This window comes from Onychomys torridus, chromosome 11, assembly GCF_903995425.1.
Source record: "Onychomys torridus chromosome 11, mOncTor1.1, whole genome shotgun sequence".
In the NCBI taxonomy this organism is placed as follows: Eukaryota; Metazoa; Chordata; class Mammalia; order Rodentia; family Cricetidae; genus Onychomys; species Onychomys torridus.
Window position 1 is genome coordinate 73941182 of NC_050453.1, and position 27086 is coordinate 73968267.

The 27086-nt window shown below is 44.6% G+C and overlaps 1 protein-coding gene across 1 annotated transcript in view; it reads left to right on the top strand.

Annotated features, from left to right (window-relative positions):
* The window catches only part of Acmsd (aminocarboxymuconate semialdehyde decarboxylase), a 66751-nt gene that overhangs the window by 25855 nt on the left and 13810 nt on the right, over nucleotides 1–27086 (top strand). The window contains exons 2-7 of the mRNA XM_036201867.1: nucleotides 12306–12350; nucleotides 14006–14102; nucleotides 16701–16750; nucleotides 18323–18559; nucleotides 23731–23824; nucleotides 26380–26475. Coding sequence (XP_036057760.1) covers nucleotides 12306–12350; nucleotides 14006–14102; nucleotides 16701–16750; nucleotides 18323–18559; nucleotides 23731–23824; nucleotides 26380–26475 — 619 coding nt within the window. The remainder of the gene's footprint in view (nucleotides 1–12305; nucleotides 12351–14005; nucleotides 14103–16700; nucleotides 16751–18322; nucleotides 18560–23730; nucleotides 23825–26379; nucleotides 26476–27086) is intronic.

A 27086-nucleotide genomic window follows, 5' to 3' on the forward strand; every position in this document is an offset into this window, starting at 1 on the left:
GACCTTTGTTGCAGACATCAGACACCAAGGAAGCTGTAAATAGAGACAGAAAGGTGCCAGAATTCTGTTTGAGGAAGCATGAAATGTGGGCTGTGGCTGGGGACCAGGGCACAGTAGGCAGCACACAGAGACAAGAGAGGCAGAGACTGAGCTAGTGGTGCTTGTTTATTGTGGGTTTCAATGGACACTAGCGGCTCTGGGCTTCTCATGGACCTAGCAGTGAGAAACCATAAACAGCATTATGCCAAAAGGCATGTGATCATGTTGTGTTTTAAAGAGATTGTGCTGGGTCCAGACAGTCTCTGGGACAAACCACAGGGAGCCACCACTGCAGCCAGTGACCAGCAGCAGCAATGAAAGAATCTTGAAGAGAGACAAGGTCCTGACTGTAAGAATGGACAAAAGGGACATGGTGGTGGGATGCAATGGGGTCTGAATAAGGAGAATGGGGGAGGGAGAGGCCATGGTGTGGCTTAGTGTGCAGAGGCCCTGAACTCTATCCAAACTATGCAGTTGGGTCTGGTAGTACAGGCCAACTCTAAAAAGGAGGAAAGAGGAGGCCTAGGAGTTCAAGGACAGCCTGGAATACACCAGACCACTGTTGGTGGGAATGCAAACTAGTACAGCCACTTTGGAAATCAGTATGGCGCTTTCTCAGAAAATTGGGAATCAATCTCCCTCAAGACCCAGCTGTACCACTCTTGGGCATATACCCAAGGAATGCTCAATATGTCCATAGCAGCACTATTTGTAATAGTCAGAACCTGGAAACAGCCTAGATGCCCTTCAACTGAAGAATGGATAAAGAAAATGTGGTACATATACGCAACAGAGTACTACTCAGCAGAGAAAAACAATGACATCATGAGGTTTGCAGACAAATGGATGGAACTAGAAAATATCATCCTGAGTGAGGTGACCCAGACTCAGAAAGACAAACATGGTATGTACTCACTCATAAGTGGATACTAGATGTAAAGCAAAGAATAACCAGACTGCAACTCACAACTCCAGGGAGGCTAGCTAGTAAAGAAGACCCTAGGAAAGACACAGAGATCATCCAGCGATGGAGAAATGGATGAGATCTACATGGGCAAACTGGAGGTGGGGGGGGGATAATGGATGGCAAGGGTCAGGGGAAAGCGAACTTAGGGGAGCAGAAGGTCCTAGCTGGATCAGGAACAGAATGGGAGAATAAGGAAAGAGATACCATGATAAATGAAGATACCATGGGAATATGAAGAAGCAGAGTCCTTGAGAGGTCCCCAGGAATCTACAAAGATGACTCCACTATAGACTACTGGCAATGGTCGAGAGAGTGCCTAAGCTGACCTACTCTGGTGATGATCAGATGGCCAAACACCCTAACTGTCATGATAGAACCTTCATCCAGGGACGGATGGAAGCAGATGCAGAGATCCACGGCCAAGCCCCGGGTGGAGTTCCAGGAGTCCAGTCAATGAGAGAGAGGAGGGATCATATGAGCAAGAGATATTGAGACCATGATTGGAAAAATTACAGAGACAGCTAGCCAAACTAGTGGAAACATATGATCTGTGGACAAATAGCTGAGGAACCCCCATGGAACTGGACTAGGACCTCTGGATAAGTGAGACAGTTGTTTAGTTTGAACTGTTTAGGAGGCCCTCAGGCAGTAAGAATGGGACCTGTCCTTAGTGCATGAGCTGGTGTTTTGGAACCTAGGGCCTATGCTGAGACACTTTGCTCAGCCTTGGTGCAAGGAGGAGGTGATTGGACCTGCCTCAACTGAATGTACCAGGCTCTGCTGACTCCCCAGAGGAGACCTTGCCTTGGAGGAGGTGGGAATGGGGAATGGGTTGGGGGGAAGGCTAGGAGGTAGGAGGACAGGGAGAATCCATGGTTGATATGTAAAATGAATAGAAAAATCTCATAATAAAAAGAAAAGAAAAAGAAAATGTGCTAGAAAGCTACCTGACCATTATTTGAGGCTGTTTGAATATATTTAATATTGAAAATAGAAGAACTACCTTTCTATTAGAAGAATAGACTAGCATATATATGATATTCAAATATAATCCATTCTGCCTCAGGTACTACAGCAGGCTTAAAAAGCAACTTGAAAGGGAGAATGTGAAGTACTCCAAACTAGTGCTGTTTTCATGTTTTCCATCCCACCCACCCACTTTTTTTCCAATAAAAACTTTTGTCTAAGAAAAAAAGAAAGAAAGAAAGAAAGAAAGCTACACATGGTGCTATACACCTGTAATGTCCCCTCTAGGTGTGAAGGCGGGAAGGTCAAGAGTCCGAGGCAATCCTACAAAGGGACTTGGAGGACAGCCCAAGCAATATGAAAATGGGTCTCACGGAGCAAGGAAAGGCAAGAGCATTGAAATTTCCCCTGTTCCCTCCCACGCTGAGCATCAATCACTAATATGCTTTTATAATTCATCCATAATCAGGTGAATTACAGCCAGAAGGCTTTGTGCATACTCCGTTTCTGTACTGAAGAGATTGTGCAGAAGGGAACATCCCTGGAGTAGATGTAAAATTCTGTCAGAGCCCCTAGGGTCCTTTGAACATTTTCCTTTCCAAGATGAGGTTTATTCCAGGCTCCCCTTGGTGACATGACTGTAAGTCCCACTTTATGCTCCAGTGGACACTCTCCTGGCCCATACAACCCACCTCAACTGGAATGCTGATTGGTTCCTATCCCTACACAAGGCTGTATACAGTGATCTATTATTGTAGGAAGTACATCATCTTATCTCATTCAAACTTACATCTTCAGCAGATAGGAAGTCTCCAAAGGTGTTTGTTGAATGCATGCACAAATGAGTGAATGAATGAACTGAAAAGTTCATGAAGGCAAAAATATAACCTGAATGGTAAACACTTTAGACACTTTCTGCAAGATGAAACTTCCCCTACCATTTCTTCAGCAGAGCACACAGCAGTGCCTACGAAATACCTGCCGGTCTGAGTGAGTGAAAAGAGAAGTGAACGACCAGTAGAAAACCCGAGGCAAAGAACAAAATGTAACCATAAAGATAATTCAAGTAAAGATGAAACTTTAGGGAATGGAGAGTCGGCTCAGTGGTTAAGAGCTCTGGCTGCTCTTCCAGAGGACCTGGGTTCAGTTTCTAGCAGGCACATTGTGGCCCACAACCATCTGGAATTCTAGTTTCAGGGGATCCAATGCCCTCATGACCATCCATAGCTCCAGTTTCAATGCTCTCTTCTGATCTCTGAGGGCATCAGTCATGCATGGGGCACACAGACATACATGTAGACAAAACACTTACACACTTAAAATAATTTTTAAAAAAACTTCCCCTACTAGTTTATGTTAAATTTTTGTGAACAAGACAGCTTTTTTCTTCCTTTCTTCCTTCCTCTCTCCCTTCCTTCCTTTCTTTCTTTCTTAGTTTCTTTCTTTCCTTCTTTCTTTCTTAGTTTCTTTCTTTCTTTCTTTCTTTCTTCCTTTCTTTCTTTCAAAAACTGCTTTTATGAGACAGGTTTCTCTGTGTAGCCCTGGCTGTCCTAGAACTCGCTCGGTAGACCAGGCTGGCCTCAAACTCACAGAGATCCACCTGTCTCTGCCTCCTGAGTGCTGGGATCAAAGGTGTGTGCCACCACTGCCTTGCTCTAACAAGCAGTTTTTAAATATGATTTGAAAACATGGAAATAGCTAACTGGGTTAAAAAAAAAAACCAAAAACCATTAACATGAGTTATTTCTGGATAATAAAACCAAATATAAGAAGAGATGAATCAGGGAATATATCATTTTTCTTTAAAACTCCCCTGAATTATTTTATTCTAAATACATGCTAGTTGATTTTTAACAGAATATATCTTGATAAAATTTAAATATTAAAGTACAAAATTAGTCAATTTTTTTCCTGGAGGCAGGGTTTCATATTTACTAGATCAGCCTTGAACTTACTATAAGGCCAAGGGTGACCTTGAACTTCTGATCTGACTGCCTCTATTTCCTAGGTGCCATGATTATAAGCGTGCACCATCATGTCTGGTTTAAGTAGTGCCGTGAATAGAACCCATGTTAGGCAAACCTTCAGCCAATTGAGTTACATCCTCATTTCCAAATTAGTCAAGTTCTGAGCTACTGTTGAGTCAAGGCAACATGCTGTCCTTTTGGCCCCAGAAGTTGAGTACATTCCTGTTTTCTTGTTGCCTTTTTTTTTTTTTAAATTTTGTGCTGAGTCCTGGTTACTAAGAGTACTGAACCAAAGCCAAGGGGATAAACAGAATCTTTAATAGGGCACTTGGCATGGGCCAAACCTGGGCTGGCCAGGCCTTCTGACTGGTACCTGAAGGTAGACATAAAGGGACGGAGGAAGTCAATGAACTCTGCCTCGCATGATGATCTCTTGACATCAGATTTCCCTTTTTGTACATACACGTGTCTCCTCTGATCCTGTGGAGATGAAAATTGACATCCACACCCATATTCTACCAAAGGAATGGCCCGATCTACAAAAGGTAATGATAACTAATGTGTGTGATTCTTTCTGGACCTTTTCCAGAGTCTCTCACCAGCTCTATTTATAGGCCTCCCTCTTCTTTGGAGATGAATGTCATTCTTCTTCGCTCTGGGGGAGTGAGTTTGAAGTGACTTGGTAACTATAATTTCCTGCTGTCTAAAGATGACTTTCACATTCATTTCGACAGAGCAATGGCTCAAAGAAATAAAGGGCTTCCTGGAGCCTTTCTTTCCTTCTCACGTGACACATCCTTTCAAATCCCTGGATGATTTAAGTTAAGCAACTTTGTCGCCTCTTAAATAGTGTGTTCAGCTATTGGAACGACACCTGCCAACTACAAGATCGAAAGTCACAGTTGCAACTAAAAGACCATTTAAAAAAAGAGAATGTGGTCGGTTTCCAAAATGTTTAAAATAGGCTCTAGAAGCACCAGGAGATAGCTTTGTGAAATGTCTTTTCAGTCTATTTCAGAGCTCTGTCTGAAACCTTTCCTGCCTGATCTTTAAGCTGTGAACCCTGTTAGGGAGACCTGGGAAGCAGGTATCTTAGAAATCCCCAGAGTCTGTGACATGGAATTTTTGTACATTGGGTTTCTCTAAAGAGTGTTCTCTGTAAAAAGAAAAAAAGGCAGGGTGGACCTGTGGGCATGGCTCAGTGATGGAGTGTTTGTCTAGCATGTGGGAAGCCCTGGATTCCAGGAGAAGTGTTGGGGAGGAAGCATTCTCTGGGTGTCCCTAAGAATGGAAACTTCCCTTAAAGACTCATCGTGTGTGTGTGTGTGTGTGTGTGTGTGTGTGTGTGTGTGTGTGTGTGGTCAGAGACATCAGATTGCCCTGTAGCTGGAGTTACAGGATGCTGGGAATAGAACTCAGGTCCTCTGGAAGAGCAACACACACTCTTAACCTGAGTTATCTCTTCAGCCCACTTAACCACTTGTAAAGTTGGTGTCAGTAGGCTGAAGAAGACAATTACAGAGTGTATTCCAGACCAGGAAGGAAGGAAAGGAGGCAGGGAGGAAAGGAGGAAGAGACGGAGGGAGAGAGAGGTTCTGAAAAAGAAAGGGGAAACACAGAGGAAACTTGTAACTACCTGGAAGTTAATTTAGGACAGAACCTGGTTTTACTTTCCTCTTCTGGAGTACTTTCACGTTACTGATAATGTTCAATCTTTATTTCATTTAAAGTGGAAAAAAATGACTTGACACAAACTCTAATTAAAAAGTGGTTCATTGTGCAGGCAAATTTTCTTCTCACTATTATCTCATATGAAAATGCTAACCTCAGGCTTAGTGTGTAGCTCGGGTGATGGAGTACTCTGGTAGCATGTATGAGGCCCTGGGTTCAGTCTCCAGTATTGTATTAAACTGGGTCCCAGCACTCAGGAGGTGGAGGCAGGAGAGTCAGATGTTCAAGGTCATCCTCCATTACACAGAGAGTTTAAGGCCATCTTGGTTTATATGAGAACCTGTCTCAGAGGGAAAAAAAAAAAAAAAAAACTTTTGATCTCAAGCATTTTTTTTGTCCATTGGTAAGTGATGTGGGAGGTAGAAATAACAGATTGAAATGTGGGGATAGTACTGAACTGTCTGAAAGCCTATCCCATTGTGGCCAATGGAAACAGAGAGTGGAGCTTGTCTGCTTGGGAACTTCTTGTCCTGGGTACACCTTAGAAAAGTGTAAACAACACTTCAGGATGTTAATGATTTTATGAGAGGAGTGTCCCAGCCACCAAGAGTCCTATGGAAGCTACTGGCAATGTCTTTCTTCTTCCAATACTGTTTTCAAGCCCTGGCTTATGAGGAATCATCTGAGCAACACTATGTTGAATAAATGATGTGTGAATTGTAGCATACTCCCTAACCTGACAGTTTTAGGAAAACACAAAGACACAGACAGACAGGCGCATGCAAGCACACACACACACACACACACACACACACACACACACACACACACACAAATTCATGACAGCCCTAGATCTAGTGAAGCAAGGAGTATTAACTCCAAAGTTACAGATTTCCTTTTTGTTTGAACCTCATAAAGTACAGACAAAAAGCCACATGAAATGCTCAGAGCTCCCATGGTGAGCTCTGCTCTGAAGCTTCTCAAGTGTTCCCCACTTAGGACTCCTTTCTACCAAGAAATTTTTATACCATCTGACATATACTAGTATATAAAATAGGTATGCAAATCAAACATGGACTGAAATTTACTTTAAAGCAATTCTTAAATATGTATTAAGGATAAAAAGCAAATTTTCATACTCATGAGATAAATGTGTTTGTTTTTACACGAAGAAATAAACCTTGGCTGAACATTGGACACCACAGGACATAAAACATCTTTAGTGCTTTTCAGAATTGATGGGTGTTTTGTTTCTATACCTGTCAGTGCTGAGAATGCTTCATTGCATAAATACACAGTATAGAACGGTGGGATATCTTTAGGGCCATCCCACAAATCATTGGGAATTCTTCCTAATCCCAAGCCAAAATTCCTGAAGCCATTTTAGGAATTTCAAGCCATCAAATCACATAGCAAATGTTTTGTTTGTTTGTTTGACTGGTTTTTTGTTGTTGTTGTTGTTTGTTTGTTTGTTTGTTTGTTTGAGACAGGGCCTCATATAGCCCATGCTGGCCTCTCTCCATGACCAGGGATGACCTTGAACTCCTGACCCTCCTGCTGTTGCCTCTTGACTGCTGGGATTAGAAGCAAAAGCCACCATGCCTGTTTATATGGTGCTGGGGAAGGAACCAGGACTTCAGACATGCAAGGCAAGCACTCTACAGACTGAGCTACATTCCCAGCGCCGGGATAGCAATGTTTAAAACAAGTACTCGAACACAGTACAATCCAAAAATATACCAACAGGACACTTACGAGCTGAGGAATGACAGCAAGGAAATAGTGGAAGTCTTTGCTTTCCATAATGAATCCATTATGTTTCTCTGAGAGCTGGAAACTATACGTACAGCAGTCACTCACTGAAATTTATTGCATACCATGCTCTCGAGTCTCAGCGGAGGTGTGTCAGGGGGTTGTTCATTGGCGTTGCACAGTGTGACAGCCTGCACAGTGCAAAGTGCATGGGTTGTATGTTCAGAACCAAGCCTCCAGGGAAGTTACACAATGCAACAGGGGCGCAGACTGCCAGAACCACCTCAGATTCATTACGCATCTGAGTTTGAATTGCATGCTTTGCTGTTGCTGAAATTTTCCTAACACCCATTAAGAGACCACCAGATAGGATCATGACCCACAGTTTAAAGGGTGGGTCCTAAAGGACCTTTCCCACCTCTATTCTCCTCGAGAGATTGGCCAGCATGACTCATCATCCACCAAGAGAATGTCGCACCAGGAGGGTCCCAAGCTCCAAGGGTCTCTACCTCCTTATCTAGATGGGAATCCCGAAAGGGCTTAGGAAGTTCTGTGGTTTAAATGTTATCTCCTCTCAAAATTCATATATTGAAACCCTCCCTTGCAAGCAAGAGTACCCAGAGGTGGGGCTCAGGAAGCAATTAAACCTTGAGGAACTGGGCAATTCTCATAAAACAGTCCGGAGGAAGCTCTACACTTTTTTCTTGGTGTAAGGCTCAGCAGGAACCAGAACATAAATGTCTGTGTTTAGATGCCTCTGGTGGGTGGCATTGTGTCAGAGTGTCCCAAGGGATGAGGACAGGATAAATCAGAGAGGAGTTTTCAGTTCCAGCCACACAGAGGCACACCGCACAAAGAAAGCAATGTTTCATCCGTTCTTCCCCACCCCCACCTTCCCCACTCTCCCCAGACAGGGTCTCCTTTTGTAGCCTGGGTTAGGATCTGACACATGATTCCCCTGCCTCAGCTTCCTAAGTGCTGCGTTGCAGAGTGTATGACCACCCCAACCTCTACTTGCATCCTGACAGTAGGATCTGAGCTTATAGCCAGTCTTCACAACTCCCTCCCAATAATTTAAGCCAATGTCCACTGTTTCTGGGTAACACATACACTGGCATCCTTAGAAAGAATGATCATCTCACTAGATCCCAAGAAAATCCTCCATCTGAGCACAGAAGGCTGTTTCCAGCTAAGTCCTAAGAATTAAGACCCTCCTACTCTCCATCTTGGACAACCAGAGGAGCCTAGAACAGAGCCTGCTCTTTGCAGGGAGGAGAAAGCTTTCCATAGTGGGTTGCCATATTCTCACTTCCCTTTCCTGCCCCCCGCCAACCCTCCACAGCCTATCTCCATGTGAAGCAGAGAACTGGACACATAGAGCTGACAGTTTCCAGGTGCCCCACCATCTGGACCCTAAAGGCATTGTTTAAACTGCTTGGGAAAAGGGGAGATAAAGAATTTGAGGGTACATAGATGTATGTCCCGGTAACTTCCTAAGCAGCAAACATAGTGCACTTCCAAGCAGAAGTCTTGGTGGCTTTTTCTACTCCCTCCCCTCCTCTCACCTACTCCACGGAAAGAGGAGAGTCTTTAGTCCCATGCTGCAGTCAGATAAGCAGACCCTTCATAAGAATAAGAGCAACAATAACAGTCCTAAAACCTTGTACCTTTGGAAATGAAAAACAAAAACAAAAACAAAAAACAATGCTGAGGCGTTACCTCTGTTGAGGACCTGAGTTCAGTCCCCAGAGCCTATGTAAAAAGCCAGGGGTGGTGACGTGTACTAATCATCCAGCACCAAGAATGTAGAAACAGACTGACCCCTGGGGTTTGTTGACCAGTCAGCTTAGCCTAATGGGTGAACCCCAAACCAATGGGAGAGAGACCCTGCCTCAAAATATAAAGTGGATGGAACCTGAGGAGGAACAATTCTCTACATATGCACATGCCCCTGCACACACATATGTTCACACATGAGCACACACACAAATACACAAAAAGAGAGGGAGATGATTTATACAAAGTCACAACATACATAGTTATCATCTACACTATTAACCCAGCTTGACAGGCGGAGCACTTGATATTCAGAAATGAACCCAGAGCTTGGTGGGTTCCCCCAGAGCAATCTAACCCCATCCAATGGAGAAGTCTGGCCCCCAACATATCACTACTTCCTCTGTTCCTCTGTGTCCTCCTTGACACCAAGTCCCTCCCCCACTTCTCCCATTCAGATTAACCCACAGAGGGAACTTCCTCGTGGGATCCCAGCCCACAGATGAAGCACCCAGATCTTTAACACAGTAGACATTTCCCTGGGAGTGATGGTCAGCCAGTGTTGGCATAATTAGACTCCAAAGCCGTGTTTCCCTGAAGGGTGAGAATGAGGTAAAGGGAGAAATATCTATGTGGGCTAGAGTCTTTCTCTTTATTTCTTTATTTCTGGCCTACATTATAGGAGTAGAATGAGTTGGGTCTGGTTTTGTTTTGGTTTGGTTTTTGAAACAGTATCTCATATAGTCTAGGCTGGCCTTGAACTTGCTATGTAGCTGAGGATAACCTTGAACTTCCAGTTCTCCTGCCTTCACCTCCAGAGTTCTGGGACCATAAGTGTATACCACCATGCCTGGTTTATGCAGTGCTGGGGATGGAACCCAGGTCTCTGTGGATGCTAGGCAAGCACTCTACGTACTAAACCACATCTTCAGCCCTCTAGAGCCAGTGTTAAAGTAGCATTAACGATAGCAGAAAGGTGTTTGACTCCAATTGTTTTTTAGTAGGGAACCTATTTTAAAACCCCTGTCTCTGACCTTTTCTCACAGTTTCTCCAAACTTTCCAACTGAATAATGAAAATAATAAGTTAGCGCTATTTTGTTTGGGAATCTTAAGTATCTTTGGAAGAAATTATATCATTGCTTTTCAAACCTGCCTTTTCTCCTTAAATATTAATAGACACACCCCCACAACTTTCACCACCTTGCGCAATGAAGGAAGAAAAGGGCAGAGTCAGCACATCTGGGATGATGATTAACTAATAGTTATAAAGAACTAGTATTTCACAGATCTTTTGTTTTTACTTGCTATGGTGATTTCAAACAGGGATAGAGTCGGGATTTCTTTTCTTTTCTTTCTTCCTTTTTCCCCCTTCTAAGACAGGGTTTCTCTGTGAAGCCCTGGCTGTCATGGAATTCACTCTGTATACCAAGCTGGCCTCGAACTCAGAGATCTGCCTGCCTCTGCCTCCTGAGTGCTGGGAGCCTGTGTCACCACCATCTGGCTAGGGTCAGGATTCTTAAAGAAAATTTGCATGGTTTAGGGGATGGATGACTCAGTTAGTAAAACACTTGCCTTAGAAGCAGGAAGGCTTGAATTTGCTCTTTATAACCCACATTAAAAAGCAATCCTTTAGCCAGACAGGTGGATCTACAGAGCAAGTTCTAGGACAGCCAGGGCTACACAGAGAAACCCTGTCTAAAACAAAACAAAACAAAAAAGCAGTCCTTTAATCCCTAAACTGGGGGGTAAGAGATAGGTAGATCCTTGAGGCTCATTATTTAACAGAAATTCTGTCTCAAAAATCCAGGTGGATGGTCCCTGAGAAGCAACAGCTAAGGTTTCCCCAGCCTCCATCTACCCACACACCTCTGCACACATGTGCACCCACATAAACACACACATACATTTTTTTTAACAGATAACATGAGGTGGAAAGACACCAGATTCATAGGAACAGAGTAAAGTGGTTCCTCGGGAGTCAGGGCTTACTGTCCACTGTTATGGAGAATCTTGGTTCAAGAAGTCATGGGGGGAAATGCTTTGGGTTGATCTATAATGAGGTAGGTAACTTGGCAACAGTGATATGGTGAAGTCCACGGTGAAAGCTGCTCCAGGCTGGTCTGCTGGGATTCCAAATGTGTGCCACAGCACGCAGCTTTTTCACATGAGCAAACAGGCTCAAACTCGGGTCCTCTGCCTTCATTTACTAGCTGAACTACCTCCTCATCCTGTAACTTGATTCTTAAACTACTATTCTAAGAAATAGATCTCTGTTGGAGGGTTTGTTTTGGTTTTAGTTTTTCGTTTGTTTTGGGTTTGTTTGTTTGGTTGGTTGGTTGGTTGGTTGGTTGGTTTTTGTTTGTTTGGTTGGTTGGTTTTTTTTTTTTTTTGTGGGGGGGGGGGGTTTGAGACAGAGTTTCTCTGTGTAGATTTGAAGCCTGTCCTGGATCTCACTCTGGACCAGGCTGGCCTTGAACTCACAGAGATCCGAAGACGTGCTCCATCACTGCCCCGCCTCCTCAGGAGTTCTATTGAACACATGATGAAGGCATAAAGTCCCCAGTAAGTTAAAATATCACCTAAGAGTTGGACAAGGTAGCACAAACCTGTAATCCCAAATACTCAGGAGACTGAGACAGGATGATGGATTCAGCCAGGAGTTCAAGGGGGAAAAAACAATAAAACTATAATAAAACTCTCGAACAACAACTAAACTAGCCTCCTCCTCTACCTCTCTTCCAATTTTTTGAGACAGATTCTCATGTAGCCCAAACTGGTCTCAAACTCCCTATGTAGGGAGGAATGACCTTGAACTCCAGATTGTCAGACCTCCACCTCCTCAGTGCCGGGATTAGAGATGTGAGCCACCATGCCCAATTTATTTGGTGCTGAGGATGGAACCTAGGGTTTTGAGCATGCTAAGGAAGCTCCCTACTAACCGGGCTACATCCCTAGCCCCAATACAGAGTTCTTCTTTCTTTATAAATACATCAGTTTAAAGGCAAATTGATTTAATGAAAATATTGAGCAGGTGTGAAGTAGGGAACACACAGAAATATGGTGTCTGATAGGACAGAGTTTGGGATCCTGGGTCTGGAGGATGCACCTTGGCCGCAGACCCGTCTTCTTCACTGATTAAGTCTAACCACACTTCTCCTCCCTGCAGAGGTTCGGCTATGGAGGCTGGGTGCAGCTCCAACATCAGGGCAAGGTGAGTTTCTCCCTGCACATACCTAAGGGCGACCCAGGGAAGGTATCCCTAGCTTAGCTTATTGTAGACTGGGCATCCAAGAAACTCAACTCTTCCCCGCTTGCCTTGACCTTGTAGTAGGCAAGGAAGTAGCCTGTCGGTTTCTTGGAAATAGCCAGAAAAGTAGTGGTGACTTCAAACAGCAACATTATGAAATAGAAACCAGAATTGAAACGCCACTACAAAAAAACTCATTAAAACTTTTTTAAAATTTTGTTATATTCACCCTGGAACCAACTTGAGCACTTACTGCTCTGCCCCAGGGAAGTGACTTGGCCCTCTACAAAGGTTATTACAGCACATTAGGGCTGAGCAAGTTAGTGGGTTGTAGCTGGTTGTTTTACTATTTTTACTTGGGGGGGGGGGGAGCTGCCACCTAGTCCCAAATAAAACTCACAGAAGCTTATTATTTTTTATGAATGCCTAGCCTTAGCTTAGCCTGTTTCTTGCCAACTTTTCTTAAATTATTCTTTCTATCTTTTGCCTCTGGACTTTGACCTTTCTCTATTTCTGTATACTTTTCTTTACTTCTTACTCTAGAGCTTGCTGGGTGGCTGGATGGCTGGCCCCTAGAGTCCTCCTCCTTCACTCACTCCTAGATCTCTCTCCCCATTTATTCTCTCTCCTGCCAGCCCCACCGATCCTTTCTCCTGCCTAGTTATTGGCCATTCAGTGCTTTATTAGAAGAATCATGTGTTTTAGACAGACAACACAGCTTCACAGAGTTAAGCAAATGCAACGTAAAAGAATGCAACAGATCATTGCATCATTAGACAAATGTTCCACAGCATAAACAAATGTACCACATCTTAAAATAACATTCTACAACAGTGGATTGGTTAGGAGAAGTCAGATGATGAAGATGTTGAATCAGCTGACCCTGTGTTGTTACATAGACTTACTTACTTTCACTGCCCATCTATTGCTTCCCCAGAGAGCCAGATTATGCTCCATCTCAAAGGTCTTTCCCAGCCTTATTGTGTCAGAGATATAACATTTTCTAGACACAAGTCGCCCTCCTGGGTCTCACAACCAATGGTTCAGATCAGCAAGAGGATGGATCGGGCCATCTTCAGTCACATAGATGCTTGTCTCTGTGTTCAAGCTGCTGGTACCTACACAGAACAACCCTTCAATACCAAGCCTGAAAGGCAAGAGACAGAAAAGCTGAGCTCCATTAAGCAATTGAATTTTTATCTCAACACTGATTAAGGAAAAAAATTCCCTAAAACTATATGGAGAAGAAACATGTTCCAAAACATTCACAAAAGGATTAATCCAGGTTGAGGAATGGCTCTATCAGTAAAGGTCTCTCGCAGCAAGCACGAGAAACCAAGTTCTATTCTCCAGCACCCGTGTTAACAGACAGACATGGTGATGTATGCTTGTAATCTCAGCACTGAGAAGGTAGAGGCAGGTGGGTCCCTGAAGCCCTCTGACTGGCCAGCCTACCCTACTTCGTGAGTTCCAGGCCAGTGAGAGAAGCCATGGTGAACAGCCCCAGAGGAAAACCACCCGAGGCTGACCTCCACAGACAGCCACCTGGATGGTCACACTCAAGAACACAGGATTTATCCAAGCAGGTTGCCTTTGCTGATGTGGTTTTTCTGACTCAGGGAGAAGCAAGGATGATGAAAGACGGGAAGGTCTTCAGAGTGATCCAACAGAACTGCTGGGACCCGGAAGCTCGTATCAGAGAAATGGACCAGAAAGGTACTTACAATGTGAAATGCTCTCAATGTTTCCGTCTGCTGTAAAGCAGCACCCGCCCTTAAAGTTGATAATCTCTTGATATGATTTGTGGGATGGCAACTTCTATTCCCATTTCCCTGCCAGCCACGCTGTTTCAGCTTCAGCAGAGGAAGGAGGCCCGTTGCAAGCCAATGCTTTTAGAGCATGGATTTGAAAGCTTTAAATCAGTTTACAAAACAAAGTGGTATACTACCAAAATGGTAACAGTGCATGTTATTACTTAAAATGCTTTTTACTTCTGGTCTAGCAAACAGCTCAGTGGGTAAAGCACTGGCCACACCACTGTGCAGATCCACAGAAGCCACGTAAAGCCAGATGCAGTAGTGGAGGTGTCTATAATCTCAGCACCCCTGTAGTGAGATGGGAGGCAGAGACAGGAGGACCCCGGAAGCTCACAGGCCAGTTGGCCCGGGGCACTGCAATCCCTAAGCTCCTGGGACTGACTCTGAAATCTCATGGACAGCCAGTGGCAAGGGACAGAGAAGAAGGTGAAAACTGATACATAATGTTGTCCTCTGACTGCCACATGCAAGCTGTGGCACAAATGGTTCATACACGCACATACACACACACACACACACACACACACACACACACACACACACACAGGCACAAATAAATTTAGAAAAATTTTAGAAAGCACATACGTGCACATGCTCTCTTTTATCATCTTCTGTCAACTCCCTTCCTCCCTTCGAGTCACGTTCATGTCCTCTTGTTGTGCTTGTGAGCCCCTGTTTTTTAACCAGGATCCTCTGTGTGACCAGAAGGTTTAGAACTATGCACTGGAGTCTGGTGGGCTCACTAATTGGCTACTCAATTGCAGATGATAACTATCCCTCCCCCAGAATCTATCAGTATATCCCAGTAGTTCAGCAAGGTGGGTACACGCCTGTGAGCCCCGCTGTAATGAGTCAGTCTGTAATTGGCTGTTGACAGCACCAGACTTGTGCAGGCCCACTGCTTACTTCAGATTTTTTTTATTTTTAATCACATTTATTATTACTATTATTATTATTATTTTACATGCATTAGTGTCAGGTCCTCTCTGAAGATACAGACAATTGTGAGCTGTGATGCGGGTGCTGGGATTTGAACCCAAGTCCTCTGGAGGAGCAGTCAGTGCCCTTTGACCACTGAGCCACCTCTCTGGCCCCATTACTTCAGATTTTTGAGACACAGTCTCATGTACAGCCAAGGCTGGCCTTGAACTCACTATATGTAACCAAGGTGGCCTTGAAATCTTATTCCTCCTGTGTCCTCTTTCAGAGGCACTAGAATAACAAGCTTATACCCCCGTGCCCAAGAAGAATTGTATTTCATTTCAAAGTCCACAAAAAAGTAGTCACTCTGGCAGCACCAAATGAATAGGGCTATCTGGAAGTTTGGAATCTGGTGGCATGCACTTTTGTCCGAGGGCTATTTTTATAGTCACTGTTTAAACACGTTCCCAAGTAACATTCCAATCCAGCTTTGTGGAAAGTTGGAGGCAACTCAGTGGGCCACTCTGCAGGACACCTGCGTGGCCCTGGTTCTCAGCATACACAGGGGTTGTGTAGGGGTGCGGCTTGGAGAAGAACATGATTCCTACATGGCAAAGAACAAGCTTTCACTGTAAATGTGAAGACAGAGCAAGGACCCACCTTCTCAAGAGGAAGACAGTGACACTCAGACTTGGCTCCCAGGAGTCAGCAAAAGTGCACACTTCTCCTTTGGCTTTTGTTATTTTTTGTATGTTTATCTCAGTTACTGTCCTTGAGGCAACAACAGTCATGACAAACTTTCAGTAAGCCTTGCCTTTGCCCCTACACACAGTTCTGAGCCTCTGACACACATTAACTCATTTAGTTCCTGCAATGACCCCTGACCCCCCCCCCCCCCACCTCCACTCCCCCACCCTACCCCCCACCCCCCCACCCCCCGAGGTAGGCTCTCTTCAAATCACAGATTTTCAGATTCCTGAGTTGGAGACTGTGGAACCGAGCTCTGCGGACTGCATGAAACTAGCCAGGCTAATTTAGGAGCTGAATTAAGGGGACTTGAGAGATATACTTGTCATGTATGACTTACAATGGAAAGCTCTAGAAGAAGAAAAAAAAAGATGGAGACCAGAAAAAAATGACAAGAAAGTAGAAGGAAAGTTAGCTGGGAAGACGAAAGGAAAGGATGAACGGGAATGGGAGGAACCAGGAAGAGTGACAATGAGGGACTGTGATCAAAGTACATCATATACACATATGAAAGTGTCCTAATGAAGTGCATTACTGTATAATTAACGTAAGCTATTTTTCTTTAAATGGTGGAAGAATGCCTTGCTTAAACAAAGTTTTGTCCCAAGGAGGGTAGAAGAAATCCTTGGCAAATAGAGTGGGGTCATTCTTCTTGAATGATCCAATTTTGTCCAACCTTCCCTCTCCGTAGAGCTGGGGGTGAGGGAGAGAAAGAGCATGTCTGCGGGAGGAGAGGTGAGGGCCAGAGGCGGGATGGAGTGGAGTCTGCCGGCCTCCTCGCCAGGGAAAGGCTCTTCTTCTCACAGATTCGTCTTTCTTTGTGTCCTAGGAGTAACAGTGCAGGCTCTCTCCACGGTTCCTGTCATGTTTAGCTACTGGGTGAGTGTGAAACCTCAAACCATCTCCCTGGTGGTGAAGGCTCATGTCCAGCTCCCCAGAAGGTGACGGACAACTTAAACCTTGCAATTGGTCCCTCAAGCCCCTCCCCTAACTGTCCTCCTCTTTGTTTGGATGTTTGTTTTTGAGACAAACTCGCCCCAGGATGGCTTCAGCCTTGCTTTGTAGCTGAGGATAACCTTGAACTTCTGATCTCCCCTACCCCCATCTCCCAAGTGCTAGGATCCAGGTAGGCTCCACCACGCACAGTTTATACAGTGCTGGGGTTGGAGCCCAGGGCTTCTTACATGCTGGGCAGGCACTCTGCCTACTGAGCCACATCCCTACTCCAGCGGTTCCTTTATAGGCCAGTAGCATGTTCTCCCCAAGCTGCCTTGTTAGCCTAGTGCTCGCTTCAGAACAGGAGCCCACAGTGGCTGTCAGACCCAATTCTAGATTCACCACACAGTTCGGTTGTAGAATGAGTCCCCGCTAGAGCTCATCTCTCAGACTAACCCCTGCCATGCCTTGGGGAACTGCTGAGAAGCCGGTGCCCTCTGAGGTAAGAATTTTAAACAGAATAACAATGGCCAACTATATTATGCCTCCTGAGGAAATGTACAGACGGGGAGCCCTAGATCCCTTTCCACAAGTCAACAGTTCTCAAGCACTAAGAGTTTATTGACTGATTTGAGACCGTGCAGGGAACTTTGCGTACAGAGCTAAGAACTCGCTAGCCTGGTAGTTGCTGTGGTCCAAGTGTGAGTTAGGAACAATGCAAACACCACCCGTTCTCCATACTTTCCCCTCTGTATGCACAGATCCAGCAGGCGTGACTCAGGTCTCTATGCTTCTGATTACATGTAAAAGAAAACATCTTGAAACCTCTATGTGGGTTTGGAGAGATAAAGTGTTTGTTCTGCAACAAGATCCTGGGTTCATTCCCCAGAACCCGCATAGAGAAGTGGGTATGGGCTCAGTGTGTAAGATCATTGGCTGCTCAAGCCTGAGGACCTGAGTTCTGATTCCAGAACCCGTTTTAAAAAACTAGGCATGGCCACATTTGAGTCTGTAACCCCCGTACTGTAGAAGCTGGAAATAGGGGAATCACTGAGCCTACTGAAGGGGGAGTTCAGGGGGAAGGGAAATCAAGCCGTTGCCTTAGGGTCAGAGCCCACTGGAAGGGTTGGGAGGACAGATGAAACAGGACCAGTATGGAAGCAGGCCTAGTAGCCTTCAAGGAGCCAAGACAGAAGAAGACTTGTCGGCAGCTTCAGACACTGGGAAGGCCTTCAAGGTCTTTCTGCTGCTGGTAGTGGCCGATCATCATTCCATGTCTAAGCTGGAGCAGCCCAGTAGTTAGCCCATCAAGGTCAGCCACAGCTTCTGGCCTCCATTCTTCTAATTGACCAGAAGCATCCACACAGTTCTCTTTTCTCAGTCCATGCCTCTTCTTCCTAAAGCATAAGATTGTTAAGACGGGTGGATATTTTCATCTAAGAGGCAATGTTGTTGAGAATGAACATCTAATAAAGTCAATTTTGACTGGCACGGAACCTTCTCTGTTCTCACCAGGCCAAACCTAAGGATACTTTGGAACTGTGCCAGTTTTTAAACAATGACCTAGCTGCCACCGTTGCCAGATACCCTCGGAGGTTTGTGGGTTTGGGGACATTGCCTATGCAAGCCCCAGAGCTGGCCGTCGAGGAGATGGAGCGTTGTGTGAGAGAGCTAGGATTTCCTGGAGTCCAGATTGGCTCCCACATCAACATGTGGGACCTGAACGACCCGCAGCTCTTCCCTGTCTACACTGTGAGTACTGCTGCTTTTTTTGCTCAGCCAACACACAGCGGCACAGCCTTGGGCAGGCAGACACCATGCTGGTGGGGGACCTAGAGGGATCGTTTCGGGGCGGGGCTGGGGGGGCTACTACAAGAGGCCAGTGACTTTAGATGTAGGTAGAAGATGTAGAAACCTACCAAAAATCCTACCAAAAGAGTGACCTGTTCTACAGAAGGAGGAGATAGGACACTTCCCAGGCCTGCCCTGGGGTAGCTCAAATGAAATATCTCTCTTCCTGTATCACCCTGGTATTCCTTTTCATTGTACATGGAAACCTAAATGTCACCCTCACTGCTAGCACTTTACATAATCAAACACACACACACACACACACACACACACACACACACACACACACACTTTTCTATTTGCTATGGAAAAAATAATATTTTCAAAAATACAAAGTAATTTTGAAGAGACTGTAGAAATAGAAAAAAGTATAAAAAGACAAATACACTAATCATTCCACCCAAAGATAGTAACCATTGTTATGTCACATTTCATTTAAAAACTTTGCATGTCTATATTTTAACAAAATTGGAATTCTGTTACATATTTGACCTCATCTCCTAATTGAAAATTTACAAACTAAATAAACATTGTCTCTGTGTATGTGTGTGCATGAAGCATGCATACTTATATTCATGTTTGCATGTGTGTGGGCATGCATATGTGCATACATGTGGTGCATAGCATCAGGCATCTTCCTAGATAGTTCTCCACCTTATTTACTGAAGCAGGTCTCTTGCTGTTTGCCTGTTTCAGCTGGTCTGGCCAGCTCAGCCCAAGTATCCTGTCTCCAGCTTCCCAGTACTAGGATCACAGGTAGCTACCTGGCTGTTATGTGGGTTCTGAGAACATAAAGAATAGACCCCACACTTGTACGACAACCTCCCCAGCCCAATGAAGATTATCTTAATGAATGGCTTTTCTAAAACTGCAGAATATTCCATTGTATTGGCATGTTTTTATTTAACCCATCAATCCTCAACTAAGAATCTTAGGAAGAAGCTGGGCACTCAGGAAAAGGCAGGCAGAACTCTGGGTTTGAAGCCAGCCTGGTCTTCAAAGCAAGTTCCAGGATAGCCAGGGCTACACAGAGAAACCTTGTCTTCAAAAAACAAAAAATAAAACCAAACAAAGAACCTTAGGCAGCTAGAGGTGTATTTTGGCAGTACATAACAAAAATACATAATAAAAATGAGCGTGGAGGCACAGCCTATAATCTCATCGTTCAGGAGTCTGAGGCAGAAGGATCATGAATTTGAGGGCAGCCTGGGCTACATAGTGAGTTTCAGGCAAGCCTGAGATACAGAGTAAGATCCTGTCTCAAAATCCTCAAAATAAATATATATAGATGAGAAGGAAGGGCAGAAAGGGAGAAAGGGGAAAAATATATCAATAGATGGGTAGATGATATCTATATAGCATAGCTTATAAATAGGTGGTAGATAGATAATAGATATATATATAGATAGATGGCAGTTTTACCTATATAGATAAGAATGCCATGAAAATGTTAGCATTTAATAAACTCAGATGGTGAACATGAGTGTTTATTGTGTTATTGTTTATAATTTCTATATTTAAAATAGTTCAAAATTAAAAAGGTTTTCAAAATGATACAGTCCAGTTCTGAAGTGCCCAGTAACACCCCACCACCCTTTCCACCCACCACTCTTCCTTCCTCATCCTGTAACTGAATCAGCCCTCCTTGGTACCAGGATTTAAGATCCACGATCCTTCACTCAATAGCATTTTTTTTACAAATCTCACTCTTCTCCCACAATTGTAATGGTATGGGAGAGTTTCCTGTTATTCCCATCGTAACGCAAAAATCCTCATTCCTGATTTAAGTAGGTGTTTTCAGACTCACCAGGTATTCTACTCTCTGTCATTTATTCATTTAATATTTATGGAGCTCTAATCACATGCAAACAATTTCCCATGTCTGTATCTGTGGCGATTGCCCCCCATGTGGGGAATTGCCTGTGAAACTACCTCTAAAGATTTAATATCCTTCTCAATACTGAACTCTCTGAACGAAATAGCAGCAGAGGCTCAGCTGATGCAGAGAATGTTTTCTGGAAACTTCAGTGAGCTTTGAACAAGGATTTATTTACTCATGCATCCTAGTAGCCTCAGCGCAGTGTGTGAGAATCTTCCAGCTACAAGTCATTTTTAGTATTCATCGGAACTGGGTTTATAAATTCCTGGGGGGGGGGGGGGCTAGAAAGCAATAAAAGCCGCTGGAGTGCACACAGACATTTCCATCTGAGTGCCGAGTGCAACCCATCTCTCACTCCAAGGAGATTGTTTGGGAACATGCCAGTCTCTGAGGGACCAGAGTTGACCTGCAGTGTCCCCTCGGTCTGACAATCTTATTTGTTTGGTTAGCAAGGCTGGCCTGCCCAGCTCCTCTCTAGCTTGCGTCAACACCATGCTCAAACAAAGGAGAAGAACTGACAGCCAAGTTAAATGCTGTCGTGTGCTGTCATTTCAAGAGAGTCCCGGCACTCCGCAGCATCCCAATGCCCCCGCCCCTTTCCCATAGACCTCTCTTCTAAGTGAATAAACCTAGTAACATACACTCAGGTACAAAATTATTTCATGGCTGGTGTGAGGCAAGCAGAATATTAGTGCCTGACCACCTGACTCTACCAATCATCTGATGCCAAGACCTGACTAAGTTACGTGGTTTCTCTCTTCTCCTTATGGAGGCAGGCATGAGTACACATGTCTGAACATGTGTAACACACAGAGTGCATGCCTTATAAATGATTAAAATTGTTAGTAGTTGTAAAATCCTTGTGTGTGTATGTGTCTGTGTGTGTGTGTGTGTCTGTGTGTGTGTCTGTGTGTGTGTGTCTGTGTGTCTGTGTGAAGGTCAGATGCTGACATCCAATGTCTTCCTCAGTTGCTCTTCACCTTATTTTAAATTTTATTTTATATATATATATCAGTGTTTTGCCTGCATGTATGTCTGTACACCACATGTGTGTAGTGTCCTCCAAGGCCAGAAGAGGGCTTCAGATCTTCTGGGGTTGGTGTTATGGACCACTGTGAGCCATCCTGTGGGTGCTGGGAACCAAACGCTGATCCTCTGGAAGAGCAGCCACAGTGCCTCTTAGCCGCTAAGCCACCTCACCAGCCTTTCACCTCATTTTCAGAGACAAGGTGTTTCACTGAACTTGGAGCTTGTTGACCCCACTAAACCAGCAGGCCAGTGGGCTCCAGAGATGCTCCTGTCTCCAGCCCCCAGCACTCGAGTTACAAATAGATGCTGCTGTGCCCAGCTTTTCCGTGGGTTCTGGGGATCTGAACTCTGGTCCTCATGCTTGCACAGTTGTGTGCTCAGCCTAATAGCTGTAAAATTCTGATAGCAGCATTGGTATTAAGTGCTCCATGAATGTTAGCTATGATCTTCAGAGTATGAGGTTTTGTGTTCTCTGTCATGCCCCACACATAGAAGGAAATTCTTTTTCATGTTAATTAGAATTCGATCAAGTCTTATCCTAATGAGAGGTCAGATCTCATTCCTTTTTTTTTTTTTAGATTTATTTATTTATTTTATGTATATGAGTGCTCTATCTGTATGTGCACCCTTATGCCAGAAGAGGGCATCAGATCCCACTATAGGTGGTTGTGAGCCACCATGTGGTTGCTGGGAATTTAACTGGAGATCTCTGGAGAAGCAGTCCGTTCTCTCAACTGCTGAGTTAGCCATCTGACCCCAGAGGTCAGCTCTCACAAGGTGCCGTGATCAGGTGCTTTAGGCAAGCCTATGGCATCCTAAGAAGTCAGTATTCTCTTTCCAGCTTGTATTCATGATCAGGGAGCAGTTCGATTCTGTACCTTCAAAAGCTTATGGCACTGAGACTTCTCTCTTTAGTAAATTCCTTTCATTCATGGGAGAGTGCTGAGAGACTCACTGGGGTCCAGGAACAGTGAGAGTTCCCACAGACCCAGACACCCCATCACTATTGGATCCAACTGTCTTCACGACTTAGATCAGACCAGCCTACCTCATTCTATCTGTAAGGGCATAATCCCTATCTCATCATTTTCCTGAATTTATTTATTTATTTACTTATTTATTTACTTACGTACTTACTTGTTTGTTTGTTTGATATGGGGTCTGTCTGTGCACTAGTACCTGTCCTGGCATTCCCTATATAGCTCAGGCTGGCTTTGAACTTGCATTGACAGGTGTACACAAACATGCCTGGCTCTCATTTCCTCACTTTCTGTAGCTCCAGGTTTCTAAGAGGGGAAAAGGAGGGAGCCCTCCTTCCCTGGCTCCAAGGATACCCTCCCAGTCATCCTGAAGGAGTACACTGTGCAGACACCAGTAGGGAAAATTCCCCTGCACGTGAAGTTCATCAAAATGTTTGAGTTGGGGCTGAAGAGATTTTCAGTCAATAAAGTGCTTGCCTTGGAAGTCCAAGACCTTGAATTCAGTCTCCAGAATCCATGTAAAAAAGCTGAGCATGTTGGTATACACTCACAAACTCGGCACTGGAGAAAGAGAGACAGATGGATTCCTGGTGCTCACTGCCACTCAACCTAGACAAATCAGTGAGCTTCAGGCCAGTGAAAGACCCTCTGTGTGTGTGTGTGTGTGTGTGTGTGTGTGTGTGTGTGTCTGTCTGTCTGTCTGTCTGTCTGTCTGTCTGTCTCTGTCTCTCTCTCTGTCTCTCTCTGTCTCTCTCTGTCTCTCTGTCTCTGTCTCTCTCTCTCTGTCTCTCTCTGTCTCTCTCTCTGTCTCTCTCTCTCTCTCTCTCTCTCTCTCTCTCTCTCTCTCTCTCTCTCTCTCTCTCTCTCACACACACACACACACACACACACCATTGAGTGGTGGATGTTTCCTGTCATTTCTTTCGCCAAGCAATATGTTATATTCATCAACCCATGGTTAATTCTGAGAGTTCAAGCAGTAATAATTGGTCAAGGAATCTTCTATACTGATCAAGAGGGAACTTCAAAGTATTTGAGCCTATTTGCTCAGATCAATGTAGAATTATATATATATATATATATATATATATATATATATATATACATATATATACATATATATATACATGTATATATAAAAGTGGTGTCCCCAAATAACCTTCTTTCTCGTTGCTCTATTGAAGGCAGCTGAGAGGCTGAACTGTTCTCTGTTCGTGCATCCCTGGGATATGCAGATGGATGGTCGAATGGCCAAATACTGGCTGCCTTGGCTCGTAGGTTTGTGCTGGACTGGGGTCGGGAACATAGCTTCAACTCTTGGGTTTTGCCAATTATCCATGGGACTCCGTTCTGCCAGCGGAAGAAAGTGGGATTAAATTGAGAGTAATAGCAACTGCCATGAATAGGCTTTTACTCAGCTAAGTGCAATTTAACAGATCTACCTGATTGCAATTTCTCCTGTTAACTGTACATTCTGGCTAATGAACAATCACTCGAAGACTCAGTTTCTCCAACTTTGTCAGCTCCTTGCGGGTTAAAGCATCCAACATGAGCCAACTGCTGCTTCTAGGAGTATGAAGCATTGAAGAAAATTTTCAGCCTCAGCTCCAAGAGGCAGCAGAGATTTGGCAGGATTAATAGTAATCGTTAACATTTAGTGAGCTGTAATGATGTACCAGATACTATCACAGAACCCTAAAAATAACCCATTGCTAGGAACCAACCTTCACTGCTGTATGAACTGAAGGCATGGTGGCTCCAAGGTATGGTTGAGGGGAGAGGAGTTTCTGAGCTGGGGCAAGTTCAGGGTAGGAGGGAGTGAGAAGAGCCAGGATGGCAGCATGGACTCTGAAATGTGTAACAGGTACTTGTGATACTGAGGGAGCCTGGAGGCCAGCGTGTGCCTTGGTATACTAATAGGCACCACAGATGACCATTTGTCCTTTCTGACAATGAAATGGTTCCTTTGGTAGAGGGGAACAGCTTCACAAGTTCCTGAGGAAAGTTGGCTTTTGTCTATCTGGCAGAATTTGGACCTTACAACTGCCCTAAGTTCACAGATGAGGAAATAGAGATGAGAGAGCTGACTAATGTTTGCTGAATACCCCCAATGTGAAGTCATAACCAGGAACTTTCCTGAGATCGTTATTTACAAAACTACACAGGAAAGCACATCCTCCATGAAGAAACACAGGCAAGAACACCAAACAACTGCTCCCAGGCCAAGGGCGGAACATCCCAAGAGCTGTCATTCTGCCCAGAAGCCTAACCCTAGGCATCCAGAACTGAAAGGAGAGAGGTTAGGGACTCGGCTCAGTGGCAGAGCACTTGTCTAGCAAGCACAAGGACCTGGGTTCGGTCCTCAGCACTGAGAAGAAAACAGAAGGACCATCAGTGTTACTAGGAGTCAGAGCCAGGCCAGGGGGTTCCAGCTTCTTGGCCCCTTGTCCGAAGAGCTGAAGATAAGGACTCATGGAGATTTGCAGAATAACGTTATCAGGAGTGAACAGATAGTACAGACGGTAGATACACTGTTGAGACCCACAGTCTAGTTCTCTGTTTTGTTTGTTAGATTGGGTCGTGTGTTTATTTTCTTACTGTAAGTAAGGGTGCATTGAAACCACTGAACTGGACTGATCCATGGTAAATATGAACCTGCCACATAACTCTAGTGTGGTAGAGAGAATAGCCAGAAGCATTTTGGGGAGTCCAAAGTTGCCACAGCTACCTCCCAGGAGGCAAAGAGGAGCAGAGAGGAAGGCCAGGGTGAGGAGTGGGGGAGTGGTGGGTTTTAAAGGAAGCAGGTAGCTACAGAGTTTGGGGAGGAAACACATTTAAGCTGGAACGGCCTAGGGGTCTAGATCCAGAAGAGCCTGGTGGCTTTGAAGCTCATCTTAGCTACATGTTAAAAGGGACTGAAGGAGCCTGAAGGTTAGTGTAGGCTTTGGTATGTAACTAGATGCCCCCATTTGCCTGGGGTGGAAAGAGACAAGGGAAATGGCTTTTCTTGGCCTCTTGTGAGCTTGTATCCATCTGCCAGCAATTCTGTGTCCAACCTGAGCTGAGTGAGGCCAGACTCATCTTCAAACATAGTCAATGGCTGCCTTTTAGGGTTTGGGACCTAACACTTATTATGAATGTCACTTCTCATAATACATTTTATTTTAATTATATACCTGCCCAGTTATATGTAGGCATAAGATGATTAATAGAGCTACTAGAAGACAGTTTTGCCTTACTGTATATGCACCCCAAGCTCATTCAGGCCAGATAGGTCCTTTTATTCTTCCTAGCTGGATATGCTGGGAATACAATTGAATAGAAATGACCTAAATTTGATTGTTACAAGGCTGGGGAAACTTAACGTCATTCAGAGAGGAGAGAGTATATGTAATCTGATGCAGATTGGGGGCCTACGGGATCTGAGGGTGCTAGGTTTATTGTTTGGAGAGGTGTGCATGTGTGTTTGCATAGCATGTTCAAGGGAAGGGATTGGGCTGCCGAGCGCATCATTACAAGGGGAGGTGCTTATAACCCCAAACCAAACAGAAATCCCAAGCTAAACCACCTCCAGTGCTTGGCTCCAAAGCCAAGCCCTTTGCCAGTTCTCTCTCTTAGACCCCTCTCCTTGAAACAGCAAATGGGAACCTTTGGATGATTCTTCTTAGCTAAGTAATGCCCTGGATACATTTGAATCATTTCTGGGCAGAGGGGCCCCATGTTTCACATCACGGACAAGTCCCCAACTTAGCTATTGCTCTGTAGCCACTGTCACTAAGCTTTTTGCTTAAGTTAACAAGCCCGTGAATCACGTAACCCATTTCCTCTTCTAGGAATGCCATCAGAGACCACCATGGCCATTTGCTCCATGATCATGGGTGGGGTGTTTGAGAAGTTTCCCAAACTCAAAGTGTGTTTTGCGCATGGAGGTGAGACCCTATTCGTATCAGCTCAGACTGGCCTAAGAAAATGCCACAGACAGGGTGACTTAAAGCAACATTTTCTCATAGTTCTGGAGGCTAGAAATTGGAGACTGTAGAGCTGACAGGGCTGGTTTCTGGTGAGGGCTTTCCTCCTAGCACATAGATGGTGGCCTTCTCCTGGGTCCTCATGTGACCTTTCCTCTGTACATTCATGGGCAAGGAAAGGACAAAGGACAATGCTTGAAGGACAGAAATGGTTCTGGTCTCTTCTTTCATGTGTGTATTTAGCATGTTTGTTTGTGCATGCATGTGGATGTGGATGCATGTGGAGCCCAAGGACAAGGAGGCCAATGTTGGGTATTGTTCCTTGGGTGCCACCCACCTTTTTATTTATTTATTTTTTAAGACAGCATCCCTCACTAAATCTGGAGCTCATCAATCTGGCTAGACTGATTAGCTAGCAAGCCCAGGGATCCTTCTGTCTCCACCTCCCCAGAGCTGGGATTACAGGTGGAAGCCTGGCTGTTTCACATACGTCTGACTTTCAAAGTCCTCACATGTCACTGCACAGTCGTTTACCAAATGAATTCTCTCCCCAGCCATTTTTCATTTATTTA